Source organism: Pongo abelii, chromosome 6 (assembly GCF_028885655.2).
Source record: "Pongo abelii isolate AG06213 chromosome 6, NHGRI_mPonAbe1-v2.0_pri, whole genome shotgun sequence".
NCBI classification, from domain to species: Eukaryota; Metazoa; Chordata; class Mammalia; order Primates; family Hominidae; genus Pongo; species Pongo abelii.
In genome coordinates this window covers 56,431,866-56,454,026 of record NC_071991.2, presented here as the reverse complement: position 1 = coordinate 56,454,026, position 22,161 = coordinate 56,431,866, and the positions used below count along the sequence as shown (strand labels likewise).

The 22,161-nt window shown below is 40.0% G+C and overlaps 1 protein-coding gene across 4 annotated transcripts in view; it reads left to right on the top strand.

The window, feature by feature from the left end:
• CREB5 (cAMP responsive element binding protein 5) overlaps positions 1-22,161 on the top strand; it is a 416,932-nt gene that overhangs the window by 287,581 nt on the left and 107,190 nt on the right. For all 4 annotated transcript variants that reach the window (XM_054559357.2, XM_054559355.2, XM_009242928.4 and 1 more), the window contains one exon: positions 21,234-21,360. In XM_054559357.2, coding sequence (XP_054415332.1) covers positions 21,234-21,360 — 127 coding nt within the window. The remainder of the gene's footprint in view (positions 1-21,233; positions 21,361-22,161) is intronic.

The window sequence follows — 22,161 nt, the reverse complement described above, 5'->3', positions numbered from 1 at the left end:
ACCCAGAGGTCCTTGGAACAAAATCCAAATCCTACTGGATTAGAAATTTCATGACATCCATCTAGTTCTGGCCTTCAATGATTAATTTATTTCGTAGGTAATAGATTCATCTAACAAAATGCAACCTGATTTATTTCCATGGATTCTGAGCTGGGAATCGCAATTGGGAATCTCCAGAACCAATAGGGATTTTTGCTATAGGACCATCGTTCTTTTCTGCTTCATCGTTGTAATTTGTTCTTTGGCCTTAAGAGATAGACTTCTTCAGGGAAGGAATGAGTTACAAAGGTCTTCAGTTGATGTATGAGCAGGTGGACACGTGTGGATGTTTATTTATGTCATTGTGTCTGCTGTTTGTCTCCTAAATTCAGCAGGTTCTTGATTTTTAACACAGCTCAAATCATTTGGCCTACAGCTGGTGAAATACAATTTTCTGGGTTCTCAAAAAGAAAGGCTTTTCAGACTTATAAAAAGAGAAGCTCATAAGACTTCTTGAACATCAAATAGCTCTTACAAAACACCATTTTGATGAGTTAAGTGTAAATGAATCAGAAACATACGGATTAAATTTCCCTTGAAAGACACATGGGTTTAAGAATTAAGGGGGGGAAAGTGCTTGGCAAGATGGATTTCAGGTTTGTGCCAAACCTCAAAATGTTTGAAAAATGGTTTGAGACATTTTTACTGAACGCAAAATGCCATGGAGTTTCGCTATCCCCAGACATAATAATGAATCTTTTTGACAACAACTGTATGACAAGAAAAAAAGGCCTGCGGAACTTAGCCATTTTCTCAATTCTTTAATACTCCCTCTTCCTCATCCCCCAACCTCCACCCCCCGCCCCCCCCCCCAAAAAAAAAAAAACCACACTCACAGGGCTAAGAGAACTTCCTGATTAAAGTTTCGAGTCAGGCAATTACCAGAAAATAACCCCACGACTCAAAAATACATGAATCCCCTCCCAATACTATCCAATTATACCATTTTCTAAGTGGAATAATGCACTCTGAGGATAGGCAGTATTTGCTATATTTTATTCATTGGTGTCCAGAGCAGTGCATGGTTATTCTAGACATTTGTCTGACATTGTAGTGCCAGCTTCTTTGGGGAAAGAAAGTAAGTCCACTAAAAGCAAACAGATTGGAGAGAACTATTCATTGGTTTATTAAAACAGCCACAGTGTGGAAATGCTATGTTTTATGAAGGCAAGACATGGGATGAGGCTTTCAAGTTGCTGGGAATGGTCTTGGAAATGCGCATTATGTTATAGCTTCTCTGTTGAGTAAGCTGTGTTATAACTTCTCCACACCTCAGAATTCTTCCTGGCATGAGGAACATCAGGAGCAACATAGTAAGGATCCCGGAACTAATTATCTTATGAACGGTGCACATCGTCTGTATTCAATGCCCTCCAATTATTTTTTACTAGCTATGCCTTTTACAGGCTGACCCTTTTACAGCCTCATTTTTCATATGCAAAAGCACAGAAGTGGGTTTTGAGCGAGATACTCACAATAAGGGAGGGAGAGGGCCCGGGTAGGAAGCCATGGGCTGGGCCATTTGCTCTGTGAGGCTGCCTTGTCTCATACTCTTGTTTCATTTTCATATTTAAGCCAGGATGACCAAGGTTTGCTTCCTTCCTTCCTTTCTTCCTTTCTTCTTCTTTTTTTTTTTTTCATTTGAAAGAAAGGGCGTATTCAGTGACTGCCAATATCGGTTTAGAAACTAGAGTATTAACTTTCTGCCCTGCGAAAGTGAAAAAAAAAAAAGAAAAGAAAGAAACTAGGAGATAACAATGTATTTTTTCAAAAGATTTCAATTCATTGTAGACCAAGAAAAAGCTATCTTTAAATCTATACGTTTTAATTCTATGCTGGAAGTCATGGACAAATCTATTTATTATCTTGTTAGGGGAGCATCTCACACAGCACTTTGAGGTAGGAGTGTGCTCTCTAAGAACCAAAATTAATTTGTTGCAAAAGCAGTACCTAAAAGGGAGAGGAAATGTCACATTAAACTCAGAAAACCACTTTCAGTACTTTCAGGGAAGATAGTGCATAACAGTGATTGTTAAAATCTACCCCCGACTCCCACCAACTTATGCTTATCTATATTTATTGAACTGTATAAATGAAAACTGGAAATACTGGAGAGAAAAAAAGTTATATCAACTTTCTGTCTTGGAAAAGGCTTTTTAGAAACAGAAATAGTAGGGCCAAATTATGGCTCTATTTTTACCTTTTCCAAAGCAGCTTAATGTAGAACAATAGGGCCAAGAAGGGGTTTTTTCGTTCTGAAAAATACTGAGTCCCCTGTCCAAGAGCTCTAGTGCCTCCCTCCCACTTACCCCAAATGTCTCTCTCTAATGCAAAAGGACCAAAGTGTGCAGAACAGTCTATCAAATGGTTCTTTTACTTTGTAACTCAGCCACCTACCTGAAATACTGGGAAATCAGTTTTAACATTTTTATATGTATATAGTTCCCAATTTGGTGTATACAAGGGCATCACCTAAATGGGACGTACATCAGACAGTCGATATTCCTAGAAAGAATTGTTATCATCCAGAGATCGTTTTCATGTTATTAAGCTAGTAGTTGTTTAATATCTTCTCGGCCTTTGTTGACATATTTTAACAACCTGCCTTGCACAGACAGTAAGCTCTGCCTGGAGCCCTGCTACCAATATCTCTCCAACTCACACACGCGTGCGTGCACACACACACACATGCATGCATGTTCCCACGATGCAGGGCTAACTTCTCATCTTTCCTGGAACAATTCATATGTCTCCTCTTTGGGGACCATCCCCTGGAACCCCCAGGGTATTAAATAATACTTTGAGGGGTATCTCCCATTACACCGTCAGCTGACTTCCTTGGCTATTTGCCTTCATAAATGATGAATTCCTGCAGGGCAGCAATGATCTTTTATTCACGCTAGGCTCCCAGCACAGTTCCTGAGATACAGCAGAAGCTGAGTAAAAGTTTAACAACAACAAAAACAAACTTAAAAAATAATTTTAGCTGTGTTTCTTTTGGATCGAATGTTTATTGAAGTCACATAAAGTTAGGTGGGACTAAAATCGCCCCTCTGCAGGCTTTCTAAGTTCTTAGTACTCCTAGGAAAAGTGAGGAGTAAAACGCAGGGGAGTTTGTGCTCAGATGATAGCTTCCTGCTTGATTTCAACTCTCTCCTGTAACCTGTGTTTATCTTGATGGCCTTATTTATATCTATTTCCTTTCGATAAAAATAGACGCTCCAAAAAGTGAATCTACCACACAAGGGAGGATACTTTTAACTCAGGCCTAAGTTTCACAGATAGAGTTAAGATGCTGCCCTGCGTGTAGGCACCCAGCTAGATGGTCATTTTCTGAGTCATCTAACTTCTGAGTTTTCATGTTTTTAAGAGTATAATTAAGATAGGTTCCCAGGGATTAAAAAAAAAAAAAAAAACCCACCAACCCTGTGAGTAAAGTAGACAGTCTATATGTAGAGACCCAAATAAGGAGATTTGTGGGCACCTGCCCAAATTGAGAGAAGCATTAAGAGCTATTCGAAACCTATTGAAATGTCAACACACTTTTGAAAAAGGTCCATTAGGGATGCAAATGTGCAGCTCCCTGATTATGATAAGCACTGGAAAGAAAACAGTGAAACCCATTAGGAGGCTTTGAGAACTGGGTTCTGAGGCACAGGGAAGACAAGTCTAGTTTCTGCGGGGGCTGAGGAGATGAAGCCCAGCCCTTCTCTGCACCCTGAACCAGCGATTCTAATGATTTAAATGGCCCCCCAAAATCCCTCTTATTTTGGATAAAGCCAGTTAACTCATTTGTAAATGGGCCAACTTTGAAATTCCATCAATGGCAGATAAAATTCATTTTAATAAGATTTATTCTCTAAATTACAAACTGTGACTTGCTTCTGTAAAGGATCTGACATTAGAAGCTCACTTCAGGCTTTTGATGTGTTTTGGTTGGTTCTTGCAGGGGTTTTTCTTATAAAAGGTTGATTCCAATTTAAAATCTATAATTCTTACTACATACTCGTCTACAAATCAACTCAAACTAGGGGTATATATTTCTATCTAATAGTCACTTAGAGCTCTTTGAAAAATTACCTAGTCAGAAGGACACCTTTCATTCCAGCTGCCCAAGTTGTTCACATATGACATCAAATGATATTCATAGTAATGGATAAATTGGAGCATAATTTTTTTGTAATTGCTCTATAAGTAAGAAAATATAATTGATTTTTACCATCTTCCTCGATCTGGAAGGAATTGTATCAGTTTCCAGGACGTTATAAAACAAAATATTTAAAGTATGTTTCAAATAATAAAAAAAGAAATACTTAACTTAATAAAGATGTGGAATTCATTTATGAAGACAAATACTGGCTGTGAACCAATAGGCTAAAGAGTCTGCCAGAAGTTTGCTGTAGACAGTCATTCTTGTATGTCCACTCTGCCCTATCACTCTGAAGTTCAATCCATATTAAGAAAATGAATTTTCTCAGCCATGCTAGACTTTGAAATCATTGATTTTGTTTGCTTTGTTTTTGAGTAATATAACAGAAGGTCTTTTTTCAGTTTTCTTCCTTATAAGGAATAGCAGTCCATGGCACTTACAATTATAGCTATTTCAGCCTTATTTTAATTAAAGAGGTTTGTTTGGCATGTATATTTGATGCTTGGGAATGTTATATAAAAGTTATAGGTTTTGATCCTTCTGGAGAGCTTCAACAACTGAAACCATGGTGAAAATGGAAAGCACTTAACTTTCATAAGAACACTTGAATGTTTCAGCATTACCCGAAAGCAAAATTGTAAGCCTTGGAAAGAAAACATTTCCATTTGGCATTTTCACTTTTGTGCTTGTCAAGAGAAATAGCCTCAGGCTTCAGAAAAGCAGAAAGATCTATTACCAATAGCATGAGGCAAGCACTCTGGTGCTCACTTATGTTGGATCAATCTTGTTTACTTCTATAGAAGCCTTTCCAACTATGTTATGATGTTCTCCTTTCTGCTTCTCCATCCAGACAGAGCAGTGTCCTCCAGAAAGTAAGCGTACATTTTCCCAATGGTGAAAGGAAACCAGAATGATTTTACCCAAATGCATAGCCCCTGCCTCCAGGGAGATTTGAGACTAATCACAGAGATGGATACTAAACAAAATAACCATACCTATTAATATGTTATTAGAAATAGCATGAAGGAAAACCACAGGGGCCTATGTGACCCTTTAAATTCATGGTTGCTAGATTTGACCCTTAATTTGGGGGTCAAAGAACATTTTAAGAAAGGGATATTTAAAAGGAGACCTAAAGGATGAATGAGAATTCGTCAACAAAGAGCAGATGGCGAAAGCTTCCAGGCAAAGATCAAAAGATGCTTCAAGGCCCTAGGGTGGGAAAGAGCATGGCACATTCTAGGAAATGAATGGAAGCCTGGGTGGATAGACCCTATCAAGCCAGGTGGAAAGATAGTACTACAGGCATCAATGAGGTAGAACACATAAAAGATACTGAAAAAACATCCTAAATGCTAAGGAAAATCATGGAAGAATGTTGAACAGGGAAATGTCATGACCAGATCTTTGGTTTATGAAGATCATTCTGGCTACAAGACAGAGTTTGGACAGAAGAAGAGCAAAACTGGAGGCAGAAGCTGTTGGAAGAAACCAAGAGAAACAACACAGTGTTTTGGACTAGGATCTTGGCAGTAGGGATGGAGCCAAGTAGATACATTCCAGGTCTATTTTGGGGGTGGAGTGAATAGAACTTGGTGAATGATTAGAAGTACAGGATGAGGAATCTCAAAGTTAATGACTAAATTCTGCTAATTCACTTCTACCAAATATATTTAAGGAAATATGAGAGGAAAGATCTAAAGATGGAGCACTGTACTAGTCAGGGTTCTCCAGAAAAACAGACCAATAAGAGAGAGATATATATGGTTTATTATAAGGAATTGACTCACCAGATTATGGAAGCTAAAAAGCCCCATGATCTGCCATCTGCCAGCTGGAGACCCAGAAAAGCAGATGGTGTAAATTCCAAGTGGATTCTGTAGGCCTGAGAACCAGAAGCACCAATGGTGTTGCTCCCAGACTAAGGTCAGGAGAAGACAGATGTCCCAGCTCAAGCAATCAGGCAGAGAGAGAGATAACTCAACCTTCCTCCACCTTTTTCTTCTATTCAGGTCCTCAATTGATTAGATGAAGCCCACCCACATTGGGGAAGGTATACTGCATTACTCAGTCTACCAATTCAAATGTTAATCCCTTCCAGAAATATCCTTATAGGTGCACTCAGAAATAATGTTTAACCAGATATCTGGGCAACCCATGGCCCAGTCAAGTTGACATAAAACCTACCATCACAGGCACCATGGACTGGATCATCCATAGGACTCAACTTAGGCACTTAGGGAATGTTGTCTTAGCTCTTTAGCAGGTAGTGTCAGGTATCATCTACTATGAAGTAGTGAAATGTTTTTCCTGGCAGACCTGGAGAATTTTCGTCATTCTCAAAATGTCCAATTTAAACCTAGTCCCAATGAATCTGATGGCTCCAACACTGAAAAGACAGAACTGCTTATTTGGGGACCTGTCCTACCTCTCCTAAAAGATGTTATTGTGCTTACTAATAAATTACTTATTCTAGTGCACAAAGAGTGAAACATTTATTTCCTGCTCATCAAAAGGATTATTGTTCATATGTGAGAAGAAATGACCTCCTCACCTACCTGTCACGATTCCTGGTTCCTGCTGCCCTCTTCAGCTAAATGTTACTTGCGCTCAGAGATCATTTGAGCCTTCCTTTTGTTCAAGGAAAGGAAAGTCCAAGAACAACCAGTAAAGAATTACTCATCTATTGGTGTCCAACTTTGAGGAAAATCTACTTTTAACTGACATGTTGCTTCCCTGAAATAAATAATAGTTCTGGATCTCTCACTTTTTTTTTTTTTTTTTTTTTAAAGACAGAGTCTCTGTTTCTGCAGTGACATGATCATAGCTCACTGTGTCTTCAAACTCCTGGGCTCAAGTGATCCTCCCACCTTAGCCTCCCAAGTAGCTAGTACTACAGGCACCCCACCATGCTTGGCTCATTTTTAAAATTTTTGTAAAGATGAAATCTTGCTAAGTTGCCCAGGCTTGTCTGAAACACCTGGGATCAAGAGATCCTCCTGTGTCAGCCTCCCAAAACACTGGGATTATAGATGTGAGCCACTGCACCCAGCCGGATTACTCTCTCTTGATCATATCTACTCATTTAACTTTAGGGTTGAAAAGGCCCTTGAAGAGTGTTGGTTCAGCCATTTTTTTTTTTTTTTTTTTTTTTTTTTGGTACATGAAGAAACGGAAACTCAGAGGCACTGAGGACACAGCCTTAGATCACCAGGCAAATGACTGGCTGAGTCAGTAGACAGTCTTGCTGGTGTTTTCATATTCAAAGACATACCATGCAGGACTCTGTTACTTCACTTTGTCATTTTATGGTCATCAGGTTGACACATCTTAAGAAAGCACAATTTGGCCTTTCTGTTCTGGTCAGGAATCTGAAGAAAAAACCAAGCTATCAGCCAGGCATGGTGACTCACACCTATAATCCCAGCACTTTGGGAGGCCAAGGCAGGCAGATCACGAGATCAGGAGTTCGAGACCAGCCTGGCCAACATGGTGAAACCTCGTCTCTACTAAAAATACAAAAATTAGCTGGGTGTGGTGGCAGGCACCTGTAATCCCAGCTACTCAGGAGGCTGAGGCAGGAGAATTGCTTGAACCCAGGAGGCAGAGGTTGCAGTGAGCTAAGATCACTCGCCACTGCACTCCAGCCTGGGTGACAGAGTGAGACTCTGACTCAAAAAAAAAAAAAAAAAAAGAGAAAGAAAACCAAGCTATCATGTGAAGGGATTTTTGGGGGAACACTTACCGCCAGTGAGCAAGCATAATGTTTTGCATGTTCTTTAAGTGTACTGTCAGTCACTTTCCGTTTCTATTTATACTAGGGACTTACTGTCTATAGCTAAAATTGACATTTACTGTGCCCATAACCCTACCACAAATTAAAATCAGACCCCAAGTCCCTCTGGGGAAAATGTTTATTAAGCTGTAGGAAGACATCTGAAATGATACCAAATTACATTTTAAACTGGAAACCCCAAATACCACATTTGTTTGCAAGTAGGAATAGGACTGTCTGAGGAATAATTTGAGAAACTGAGCAAGTCACTCTCTTTGGCGAGATGCAGGGCCACCAGGGAAGGGAAAAGTACCTTAGAAGAAACCCTTTATATAAACCCCTTGTGGCTTTTAAGTAATCATTTAAACCTAAACAAAATATTCTTTAGAATGAACTTAAAAGAAAAGTAAGCCTTTTAAAATTCCATGCCTTTAACGAACAGACACAGACATTTCAATTGTACTTATAAATACCCTGAGAAGAGGGTTGAGAGAAATATCAAAATAAAACAAGTCTATTAAAATGTAAACCTGGCTTCCAGAGTTTCTCCTGCTAATACAGGCAAAAATGTGTTTGAGACTAAAAAAAAATCTTCAGCCGGGTGCAGTGGCTTGCGCCTGTAATCCCAACAAGTTGGGAGGCCGAGGCGGGTAGATCACCTGAGGTCAGGAGTTCGAGACCAGCTCGGCCAACATGGCGAAACCCCATCTCTACTAAAAATACAAAAAATTAGATGGGCATGGTGATGGTTGCCTGTAATCCCAGCCACTCAGGAGGCTGAGGCAGGAGAATTGCTTGAACCTGGGGGAAAGAGGTTGCAGTGAGCCCATTACACTTCAGCCTGGGCAACAAGAATAAAACTCTGTCTCAAAAAAAAAAAAAAAATCTTTCTAGCACTTTTGCCTTTTAGGATGTAGGTATCTGTGGGTGTTTGTATGTAGCAGGTGCATTTATATACATAGATTGGACACAATGTCAATCTCAGAACCTAATCAGTTTTGTCTACAGGGAAACCATACTCAGTGGTGTCTTCGCTTGTGTGTCCAGTCCATGAGTAGCTTGAAAAATAGCAAAGCCAGGTTGAAAAGCCATTTGAGATCCTTGAATGCAAAGTGTAAAGTACATGCCAAGTATCATTATTATGAGCTTTATTGCTACTATTTTACTAAGTGTTTCAGATTAATATCAATTCTGCTTCATGATAAGTGCTCTTGCAAAGTGGGAGAACTTGAAAGGTAGCTCAGGGAAGGTTGCACAAGAGAGAGCACACAGTTTCCTAGAAACTTCACCCTTCCCCCATACCCCCTGTTCAAGCCAATGGTAGCTTGACTGTCCCTAGAAATCAGGATAGTGTTTCAAGTTATCATAGCCCTTAAAAAGATGCCTGTCATGGATGTGACATAGGGGTATAGCTGCCAGGAAATAAGAGACAGTGGACCATGAGGTAACGTCATTAAGTCTTTGAAGAAACCTCTGTGGGGCTCCTATTGTGTGCCAAGCTCAGTGCTCTCAAATATTCTCCGTTCAGCCTAGGAGAGAGACTGGTTCCCGCTGTAAGGGGTCTGGCATGGAGAGAAAGCCGGCTTCCCTGAGAAGAGGATGGGGGATAACTGGGGACTCACAGTAATGGAGGAGACACCCATACCCCTCGGAGAGGCTGGGTGTTTCTGGGTCTTTTCCCCAAATGCCTCACCCCCAGATTTAGAACAATATAGCTTTACTTTGTGTTTTAAAATGACAGTTGTATTAACTGTATTTTCTACAGCAAATCACTCATCTCTTAAATAGATTACACGTTGATCATCTTCAAAGGGCTAAGCACACGCAAAATATTATCTCAAGTCATCCTCATGCCATACCTGTGACATGGATATTACAGCCACATAGTTTTTGCCAATGAGAAAACAGAGGAGTTAGATGCCTTGCTAAGATCACACGCTCCTGGGTGGTGGCAGAGCCAGGAGGCTGCAAAAAGCCTATGCCTGTCAGCCCCACAAGGCTACCTTACTGGATTTCCCGGTTAAGGATGGGAGTCAGCGTTATCTCTATCATTTCTGTCAACCACTCTGTCTGGCATAAGTGAAAATAATAGACCTAATTTAGGACTCCAAGAGGTTTGCCAGTTCTTCCTCCTTCTCCCTAGAAAGCAAGCCAGACAGGGACAAGTCTATTTTTTAAGAGCCCAAGAAGAGGAAATTTCAAAACCTCTATTAGCCATTTGATTGTTTTACACTATTTGTTCTTGGGAGATATTCTTTTCTAAGTTAAATCCACATGCTGCTGATGTACTGTTACTATTCTGCTTCAGTCGTGTTTGAAAGTAACTGGTGACCATTCTCAGATTATAGTAATTTGCAACTTTGAAGATCATCATCATTATCTGCCAGCCTTCTCTAATGTCTCCCCCATGGGCTAAAGAAGTCTTATTCCCTTTACTTTTCCCATTAAGTCTTCCCTTCTGGCTTTTTAGTATTTTCTCATGCTTCTCTGGAACCTTCTCCAAATTCTCCACACCTCCCCCTTCTCCCCATGATGCCTGACAAGGATCTCTTTGGGAATCCTCACTCTGATCCCAGGGTTTTTGGTGATTTGATCACAGTGGTGATTGAGAGAGCCTGAAGCTCTCTGTTAGGATATAACCCAGAGAAGAGTTTGCTCAGCCTTGTTAGGCAATGCCCCTTTCCTTGTTCGGGTTTCCTTGGAGAATAAGTGATCCTCTCAGCACGCTATCACTTTATCATTAAGAATAGAACTTGAGAAATCAGGCTTTTAGCAGCCCAAGGTTGCGTAGTCCATGCATGTAGTCACAGCTGCTGAAAACCACTCCCTCTGGGCCACCGACACATCCCTCCCCTGCCAATGTATCCTGGAGCTAATAAATTCTAGCGCTGCCTTTTAAAGAGCTGAAATAATCCCAGCGAGTGGCTGGGTGGAGGGTGTCATAAATTTGGTCTCCCAGGAGAGATATTTGAAAACTGCCAAAGAGACCCTGCCTTGAGATTCGAGAAAAGGTGAAATAAGAGCATGAGTGAGGGCAGCAGTGAATCGAAGAGCCTTGCAGGAGGCATGGGATAAGCAGAGGCTGCCCAGAAGATCCAACAGATCTTTTATAAGAGTTCTGTTTTCATGGAAGTCTCTTGCTGCTGGAGCTATTGTCATTCGGCTGCAAAATTCCGTCATCTGTTTGGAATATAGATATTGGAGGATTGTGCTAGGTGTGGACTCCACCACAGATTATCCATTAAAATACACTAACTGACAAGCTCAAACCTAAACAGAATTGCTGACTTGGAGCTCAGAATGGGGGTGGGGCTCTCCATGTGGCTGTGAGCTCAGGGAGCTCTCTGCCTCTACAGAATACCCAGGCAAGGGCGCCAGTGAATGTTTTCATGAATTATTCATTTACGGTGAATGAATGCAAGCAGCAATCACATGTAAATGACAAGACTCATAATCAGAGGGCTACTTATTTGTCCTTATGAGGCAAGGAGGAATCTTTTTAACAACTCACAACGGCAAGAAATTTAACTGAGAGATGTCTTTCTGAGGATATTTTTTCCCATCTAGTCAGATGTACAGCACTTATTTGAGCTGCGTTCAAAATCGTCTTTTATTTCATCTTTTGATCTGCATTTACTTGCCTTTTCTAAGTGTAACTTTATGAATAATTGATGCAACTGGGAAGTTATTGGCTGATTGAAAAGCCATCTCTTCGTGTCTGTAAGTCTGACCTATGGGTAAAGCCAACCGTTCAGGCACTTAGGGTCTTTAATGAAAGGTCTTTATAAAAAGCCTTTCGCTCTTTATAAGGAAAAAAAATCAGATTTTGAAAATGGTTTTTTTTTCTGACAATAGTACATTAGAAACCAATCCAGCCACGTTTTTGGTTAATAAATGAATCAAGCTGACTGCATGACTAATTCAGATTAATGGCGCAGAAATCAGTCACTAAAGAAGCCAAAAAAAGGTTGCTTTAATAGTCTTAACAGAATGATCATAAATTCGAATCTCCCCTCCTATTACTGCTCTCTGTGTTTAAAACGCTTGAAAGCCCTAGTAAACATCTCCTCCGCCTAAGTAGATGCAGTGTATATGCTGTAAAACAAGACAAAGCCTCCAGCAGGATGCAGATCTGTTAGCTGTATTATGTTTTATTACTACCATTGGCTTTCTTGAAGCCAGGCTTTTATAAAAAAAAAAAAAAAAAGAAGTTATCGTTTCCAAAATAACAGATACTACATCCATAAAATAAAGGCATCAGTAGTACCAAATTGATAAAAAAGGAGGCCCAAATTTACCTCGTGTGGTAAAGTTAATTTCCAACACCCTGGTGATAATGATCCAAAAGTGCCCTTGTCAATATCAATAAGTCCGTGCAAAGCAGAAATGAGATGTTTAGTTGACCACAGTGTGGGTGTAACTGGTGCCTCCTTGCGCACAGCTTTGAGCATTCTAAAGTACAACCTTATTGCAGGGCAGGCATCCAATTTTTAAAACATAGTGTAGATTGGAGACAGATGAGTGTTCCTGAATTATCCTTGGCCTTTTCTTATGAAATGCCTAAAATATAATTTCAAGTGGAAATTGATTTAATTGATGTGAAAACAAATGGGTCTAGAACTCATCTAAAAGCTTGAGTTTAAGGGGTGCTGATAAAAACTACACATTACCTTTTATGCTTTTCAAGAACAGAAATGAGTTGTATTAAGCTGTTAATGTAAAATGGAGTTTCATTTATGACTTGTAAATCAATTAATTTATTCTCATTAGTAAGTGAAGATATCTATTGAACATGATTCCTGGAATGTCCATTGTTAGAGTGATTCTTGATATTTATGTTTTCATTAATAAAAGACATTTATTAAGCACCTACTAGGTGTACCATGTACTCTCTTAAGTTTCAGAAATATCTGCTACGGTAAACAGGTAGACATAATATCAGACTCATGAAGTTTACTGTCTAGTTGGGAGAAGAGACATTTTAAAAAATTACTCAAAATTAATGAATTGCTAGATGCGATGGTGAGTGCCTGTAGTCCCAGCTACTTGGGAGGCTGAGGCAGAAGGACTTCTTGCTCCCAGGAGTTTTAAGCCCACCTGGGCACCATAGCAAGACACCATCTCTAAAAATTAAACATAAATCATTGATGAATTAAATCAGGAAGCTGAAATGGTACCTTCTAAGAGCCTACAAAACACATTTAATTTATCATTATATATACACCAATTGGAAATTTGTAAATAAATTATTATTTAAATGATCTAACTGGCCAAACCAGTTTTCCTTTCTAAAATGAGAGAGTGCACAAAGCCTGACACATATTTGTTGTTTAATTGATCTTTGATGAATGATTGATTCATTGATTGAATAGTGATAAATGTTCCTGGAGAAATGTACAGGGTATACTGAGAGCACTCGAGAAAGGGCTCCAGTCTGATGTGGTTGCCCAGAGAAGGTGGTGAAGATTACATATGTCAGGTTTTGTGGCAGGAAGACAGATGGTGCTTCCATGAAGGTGAAAGGAAATCACTATGGCAGGTATACCAGGCCCAGAGCAATGAGCGAGAGAGGTAGTCAGAGGCCAGATGGTACAAGGTCTTGGAGCTTTGTCATGTTGTGTCACAGGGAGGTGGGCTTACTGGTCTCCCTGATAAGCTATAGCATTCGCTGTTTGACAGTGACAGTTTTAGGACAGGAGAGGGGCTAGGGAAGAGGCAGAGAATAGGCTGCAGATACAAAGGCAAAATTCTCTTCCTGCACACTCAACATTCTGTGTCACCAAAAGAAAAGCAGATGGGGAAATCCCAGATCTTCAGCCAGCAGCCCTCCCTTGAGCCTAAGAAAGCTTGGAAAGAGAGAATACATGTTTTAATTGAGTCTGCTGGCATTTTGATGCCTTTTCTGAGGCTAAATATTTCTACTTCTTTGTGTCATTTGTTAAAAGGGGAAATATTATATCTGCTGTCTATCTTTAGGAGCTTGACAGTAAGATTTGGTTCAGAACATGAGCTCATTCACAAAAAGATATGGGTAATAAGATGTCTTTTAAAAATATGGGTCAGGCAGCTTTCTTGTGTTCCTAATTCTTGCTTCTGTGTTCATTTGTCATTGTTTTTAGGAAAAACAAGATACTGGGGAACTAGTTTTGTTCCATTTTGTGGAAATATTCTCAAGGGCTTTTTCTGAAAAATAATGTGAAGCCATTTTGAAAATTCTGTAAAGTTGTGGGTGAGAGAAGTTCATTTGCCTCTGTAGAAGGGCTTGGAAATCTAAAGTTGATGGATTTTTAAAGAAATATCTTACATGCAGCCAGTGCTGGACATTTTACATTTGTTGGACTGTGGTTCTTAAAAGCTAAAGATTGGTGTTTTAGAACAAGCCATAATTTTTTTATTGTAGTATGGTGATTAATCTGTTGTTAGATCAACATTTCAGAATAATAATAATAACGAAAATAACCCATTTAGTATATTCAACAGCTCATTTAGTATCATGAGATAAATGTCTCTATCACCCCCATTTTACAGTTGAGGAAACTGAGGCACAGAGAAGACAAGTAATTTGCCCAAGGTCACACAGCTGGTAAGTGATAGAGCTAGGATTCCAACCTAGGTAGTCTGTCCCATGTCCTTCGCTTTACACATCACTCCATTTTACAGTGTAATTATTACCTGCCAAGGAAGCTAAGTATATTGTCTTTCTATTTAACCTTCTACTTGATTATTCTAACAATTTTCTTTCTTTATGAAAATAGACCTGAAATCCCAGCACTTTGGGAGGTCAAGGCCGGTGAATCACTTGAGGTCAAGAGTTCAAGACCAGCCTGGCCAACATGGTGAAACCCCATCTCTACTAAAAATAGAAAAATTACCCCGGCATAGTGCCGCATGCCTGTAATCCCAGCTACTCGGGAGGCTGAGGCAGAAGAATCACCTAAACCCGGGAGGCGGAGGTTGCAGTGAGCCAAGATCGCACCCTTGCACTCTAGCCTGGGCAACAAGAGTGAAAATCCTCAAAAAAAATGATAATAGAATTTATTATTATTATTATTATTTTCTGAGATGGATCTCACTCTGTCACCCAGGCTGGAATGCAGTGGAGTGATCTCGGCTCACTGCAGCCTCCGCCTCTTGGGTTCAAGCGACTCTTGTGCCTCAGCCTCCCGAGTAGCTGGGATTACAGGTGCCCACCACCACATCCGGCTAATTTTTGTATTTTTAGTAGAGACGGGGTTTCACTGTGTTGGCCAGACTGGTCTCAAACTCCTGACCTCAAGCAGTCTGCCTGTCTCATCCTCCCAAAGTGCTGGGATTACAGGTGTGAACCACTGCACCTGGCCAAAAATAGAAATTTTTAAATTCCACTTTGGAGAAGAATGAGTAAATAAGCATTTTGCATTAGTAATTGCCACTTCTTAAGATTTAAGAGTTTGTATTCCTCTCTTTAGCATTTCAGTCTCCTGTCCCAGACAAAAAAAAGAAAAAACTAGTTTGCCAAATTAGGCTACAAGACTTCATTTAAGAAGGTCCAAAAGAAGCACATATTTTAAAAAATTTTTATTTATTTTTTATTTTTTGAAATAAAGTCTCACTCTGTTGCCCAGGCTGGAGTGCAGTGGCAAGATCTCAGCTCACTGCATCCTTGACCTCCCAGGCTCAAGCAGTCCTCTCACCTTTGTCTCCCAAGTAGCTGGGACTATGCCTGGCTACTTTTTGTATTTTTTTTTAATAGAGATGGGGTTTTGCCATGTTGCTCGGGGTAGTTTCGAACTCCTGAGCTCAAGCTCAAAATGCTAGGATTACAGGTGTGAGCCACCTCACCTGACCAGAAGCACCATTTCTTTGCATAAGCAAATACAAGTGCAATGAGCAAGTATTCTTTTTGTGGTCTGTGTGTGAAATTTTGTTGTATTTAAATGAGAAAGAAGCATGAGTCCCATGGAATGTAAAGCCTTTTTAATCAACTTCTCTTAATTTTTAGGAATACCTTCTATTTGGGGTTTAGTCATGTTTTAAATGCAGTTTTGATATGAAGAACTAAATGCTGGACTGGCTTGATTTCACTAAATGAAGACACTGACCACCTACTGTGTGCCCGATGCTGGGTTAAGCACTATGGATGCTGCAGTGAGCAGTGCATGATACCCTTATCATGATGGAAGTCATAATCTAGTTGGATTAAGAACATCTTGTTTTCAAGTCCTGAAATCTGAATTTTAGAGCTTCAAGAGCCTTTGAGATAGCCTATAGGCTCATCTGTTCATTACAAGATGATGAAATGGAGAGCCTGAAAGTCAAGAGTCTTTTCCCCCAGTCAATAACTTTAATAACAATGACATCTGGATATCCTCCTGCTCCCTGAAGCTTTTTGTTTTTTAATTCTGTTCTCCACCAAGTCCTTATGTTATTATTTTTTAAACTTTTTTTCAAGATTTCTTCGATATCTATGGTCTGTTTTTTGTTTTCTGTTTTTTGGTTTTTTTTTTTGGAGATGAGTCTCACTGTGATGCCCAGGTTCCCAGGTTCCAGGTTGGAGTGCAATGGTGTGATCTCGGCTCACTGCCACCTCCACCTCCTGTGCTCAAGTGATCCTCTCACCTCAGCCTCCAAGCACCACCATGCCTGGCTAGTTTTTGTATATTTTTCTTTTTGTAGAGACAGAGTTTTTCCATGTTACCTAGGCTGGTCTCGAACTCCTGGGCTCAAATGATCCACCCATCTCTGCCTCCCAAAGTTCTGGATTATAGGCATGAGCCACTGCACCCAGCCTATGGTCTGCTTTTGATGCTAATTAAAAGAAAATAGGAAGATCAATATCTTCCCATCTTCTAACCTACTTTTTTTTTTCCATTATTGACCCTCTTTCCTTTGCCTGGTCACATACGTGGCAGATCTGTCTGTCCTGAGAGTTTAACAGGTAGTCCCAGTGTGCCACAGATCTTCTGAAGACCTGAGAAAGGACAGCAGGGTGGAGAGACCCCTTCGTACCTTCCAGACAAAAGCACTGGCCTGAGGATAGGCTTTCCCAAGGGCAAAGAAGACCTGTAGACACAGTTCTGGCTTTTCAGACACCCCTAGACAGGAAAACATCCTTTGGGGGGAAAAATGAGGACATGAAATTGCTTGCTGCAGTGACTATCATTCTGTTAAGGACAGTGAAAACACAGTCTGTCATCCTTGACATTTTAATTGAAAGAAAAGCTTACATAGATTTCAACCGTAAGCAGTATGTTTATACAAGTGTAGAAAGAGGAATAATCTGTCAAGTTGGAAAACTCTTAATGCTGCAGGACTCAGTTTAGTAATTGAACAATCCAACATGAGCTCACACATCTTACCTTGTTCCATGCCTCAATAATTTTTAGCAGGAATACTTTACCTAGAGGCATATGGTTATTAAAAGGGAGGCTTGGCCTGCACAAAGTCTGGAGTTATTAGCTCATGGCAACAAGCCTGCACTGGAGAAGGACTGTTGGGTCTTTGTTTTCACAACTTTACTGCAGTTTGCCGTATTATTTTCAGAGTCTAACTGATGTGTTGTTTGGGAGGTTTTGTTTTGTTTTGTTTTAAAGGAAGAAAATGGAATTTCATGTGGATGAGTGAACTCTCACGTTAGCAGTATTGCAGGATTTTACTACTTTATAGAAAGTCCAGGGAGCAGTGTGAATATCAAAGGAAATGAACTGTGAATTTTTTAACATAAAAAATCAATAATAACGTAGTTATGGGAGCCAGCCAGGTGTGATGGGGGAAGCCCTATACGGCAAGTTGAGTAGAAGCCCCGTTCCCATTCATGACCCTTGTGACCTTGGGAAAATTTAAATGTCTCTGAATTCAGCAAACTCCTGACTTAAATGGGAAGAATATGATCTAACTACCTCATTGCATTGTTTCAAGGCACATGAAGTTAGGGACAATAAAATGCCTTTAAAAATATGAAGCGTTATTTAAGTGCAATAGAAAAAGTTTTATGAAAGTATAATGTATTAAATAATAATTCTAGTTTCAATATACGCAAAGGGAATTAGACAATGCCACGCTTACTTTAACGGTATGAGCATTCTGGACAAATGATTGTTTCTTGGACCTAGCTACGTAGCTACATGCCTCAGTCTAGTCCTTTATATACCTAGTGACGGGTAGGCACAGGTCATTTAATTTACTTTTTTCAGTTTTTGTAGTTTTAAAAATTCCAGCAAGAAACAGAGAGAAAATTCTGTTGGTTTGGTAGGTGGGGTTTGGGGAAATGATTTATAGAATCTGTGTAGAACAATAACCTCAAAATTATTCAGAATCCAAACATACAGAGATCTCAAATAATCCTTTCCCTTCTATACATTACTAATTCGCCTGATCAGTATCATTAGGAAATTATTATTATAATCCCAAGGGAATCTAGTACCCTGAAAGGCTATCTTAATGAGGAAATACTTGATATTTTAAAATCTGGTAGGTCTCTACAAAGTGTAGAAATAACGTACCTAATAAGAACACTGAATTAAATGAAACATACCATTCCCAAACTATTTATATAACTGAGAGTTTTCCATGGTTTCAGGAAGAATAAAAACTCATTTTAAATGTAATTACTTTTGCATCCCCATTCGCATAACCATTAAGTTGTTTAATTAATTTTTTTCTCTAATTTTTTTTAATTTTTATTTTTTAGTGGGCAATTCCCTGAACCAGAATAGGTTCAGACAGATTCCCTGATTTCTTTTTGAAAAAGAACACCTCAAAAAAATCCTAATGAACAATATTATTTTTCACATGTCCCATTGGAGACATAATGTAAATGATGATAATATGTTGCCCTTTGTCCCGTGAGCGTGATATTGCAAACCAACCTAATAAAAAAGAAATGTTTTTAGCTGTCTTTGCTATAATATTTTTACTTGTTCCTAACTGTCTATACTTAAAACGTTCCCCTCTGGTGACTAGGAATACAAACATATGGTAAAGGGCTGTATGTGTGTATAGATGTATTGTGTACATCTATTGAGATGGATATATAGATGGATGGATAGATGGATGATTAGCTATATGTTGGGGTCCTCTCAATGAATCTTTCTCATTATGGAGGTAGGGAGTTCGGATTATTTATCTTGGATTTAGAAGAACTGACCATTATTAAACCTCATATACTTTGATATTCTACTATTTTCTATTCAGTAAAGTTCCCAAACAAAACATTAAGACTAGAGGTTATCAACAAATTTGGTTGACTGAGCCACATCCTATACCTATCTGACTCAGTCTATCTACCTCTGAAGGAGACTTTAAGACCTAGTGAAGGCACAACCTGCCATGGTATTTTGGAGCAATTGAAACCAGCAGTCTTCTAGATCTGTAAAAGCCAAAGGACCTTCGAAGGCCTTCTTAGTCCTTATTGCCAATCTATACTCCAGAGGTCCAAGAGTACATGTCAAGAAATACCCATAGCACTTCATCTGCTCATCCAAAAGCACTCATCGTTGTTACAAGCTGCTTCCATTAGCCTCTCTGTGTATCTCCTCACATACACATTCTACTAATAAAACTGGGTGTAATTAGTGTACATCTGCATAACCTCTGCAGAAAGGCTTTATATTCTTTTTTTTCTGAGATGGAATCTCACTTTGTGGCCCAGGCTGGAGTGCAGTGGTAGAATCTCAGCTCAATTCTCCTGCCTCAGCCTCTCAAGTAGCTGAGATTACAGACGTGTGCCACCACGCCCACCTAATTTTTGTGTTTTTAATAGAGACGGGGTTTCACCATGTTGGCCAGGCTGGTCTCGAACTCTTTATATTCTTTTATATTTTCATATATACACCTATCTAAACTGATCATAAATCTTGACTGATTAATGACTAATCCTTCTATGATGTGTGTGACTCTGGTGGTTAGCTCTATTTCCAAAAGACCTCTTGGGCAAAAAGAGTGGAAAACTTTATCTTCTTTGAAATTGTAACAGGCATGTGAAGGAAGAATATGTTGGCATTCTGTCCCCCACCTCAATCTTCCACTTTTCATGGGAGCCAAAGGAACTCTGGGGAAGCAGCTCCTTCTTCTACTCTGGTTGGGAGCACTAGACAGGGCTGTCTTCTGAAGCACAGGAAAGCATTGCCCTACCCAGAACTTCTCTGTCTGCAACCTTTGCCCAGCACTTAGCACGAGGGAGCCTCTCTCTCTCTCTCGTTCTCTCTCATTCTCTCTCTCTTAAGAGAATGCATTAATTCTGGAAGCACTAGTTTCTAGCATAACATTCAGGATAAGGTTGTTTAACATGGAAGACTCAGAGGTCCTGGGAGGTTTTTGTTTGTTTGTTTTGTTTTGTTTTGTTTGTTTGTTGTTAGGTCTTTAATTTAATGATTTGACATTTATACAGCTCCCCAGAGCAGAAGCATGAGGAGATTGAGAATTTATGTGGGGAGGTCACTTGTTTGCCATTTTTAATAAACACAAATAATTCCCTTTTCCCTCAGCTCCACATTCTCTGGCTCATTAAATCAATTTAAGGCCTTTAAAATTTTTTTCTGGCAAATTGAAGCAAAAGCTCAAACTATGTACAGTACTCCCCCGAGGAGTGCTTACCCAAGTCTTGTAGGTCAGGCCCAAATCGGTTTCTGTGAAACAGCCTAACACCTCGCGTTATTATGAAATGAGAGGCTGGTAATTGGAGGCTAGGCTCCGGACTCGCTCTGAGAAAGGCCAGCTGTGCTGCTGCCCCGGGATCCGGCTTCTTTGGTTTGTTTTTTTCCATTCACAGTGGAGAATGCTGAAAAAGTCAGAACAGACTTCTGTAGGGAATTCATGAATGAAGTTTGCTCTGAAAATCCAGAGAGTGAAAGTGTTTCCAGAGCAAAGCCAGGCAGGCTTCCAGGCAGAGGTGTGGGAGAGTGTGGCTAAAATAAATGTACATAGATCTCAGGCTCTAAGACACTTCAGAGGGCTGAGATTTCTGAGTAAACAAAGGATTTCACCACCAAGTTCCTTTCCTAAGATGAGAGAGTTTAGGAGACTTATTGGCTTGTTTCTATTGAACATCAGTTAGATAACAGAGGTCAGGAAATGAAGTGGAATTTGATATATTAACTAGGAAGCAGCAAAGGAAACCAGGCTTGTGTTTTATTTGTTATTATTTCCCTAATATCCTCAATTATGTGACTCTCCCATCAGTGGATCTGATCTGCTGCACATGTGACATTGTTGTCCCTGCTGTTCTGGACACTGGGGAGACAGGGCCAGGGCACCAGGAATCATGTTTGTTTGTTTTTTTCTTTGTCCCAGGCCTGTCCCAGGCTCTCTATCTTCTCTGCTACATCTCCACAACAGACAGAGACAGCCCATGCCAGCCTCCATGCCTGGGACCCTGCCCAACCCTACAATGCCAGGATCTTCTGCCGTCTTGATGCCAGTAAGTGTTTCTGTGTGTCTCACAATAGCTTGTCACTTGCACTGAGGTTTGCCACTCTTGAAAGGGCAAAGGAAACTCTGAGATCCAAGCTGATGGGAAAGAAGGTGGCCGCTTCTGAATGGAGGGTTAAGCTGTGTGCCAGTTTTCTTTGAGGGCCTAGTTGCCCATCCCCAGGCATCATGTTGGCTTCCCCACCCTTCAGTGCTTTGCTATGAGATATGGTCCATGGTGACAAGTGGGCCTGTGACACCCAGGGAATGGAATTTGTTCAGGGAGATGGTGTTTCATATCTACTCCAAAGTCTACAGTTTGGGCTGTATACAGAGTGTCCTTAAATTGCCAGTGAGTGGTCTAACCAGGACTCAGGATAATAACTATAATAATATCAATAACAGTGATCATACATAATAGCTGCTAACATGCATTTATGCATATCATGTTCTGTTGTTCTGTTAATCATGCTAGCAGTATTTATTGAGTGTTTACTGTATGCTAGTCACATTCCAAGCACTTTGTCATCACACAAAACAATTCTACAAAATGGGTATATTACTGTCCCCACTTTTTGAATGAGGAAAGAAAGGCAAGTAACTTGCTCAGCTGAGAAGCAGAGTGGCTGAGTTTTGAACCCAGGAATTCTGGCTCTAGAGCCCACTCTCTTAACTACTATATGATATGCACACACTCTCTCCTTTCCCTCTCACAACAAACCTGTGAGATAGACACTGTTGTTATACCTATTTTACAGTTGAGGAGACTGAGGTATAGACAGGCTGAGTAACTTGGCTAGGGTTACAGAGC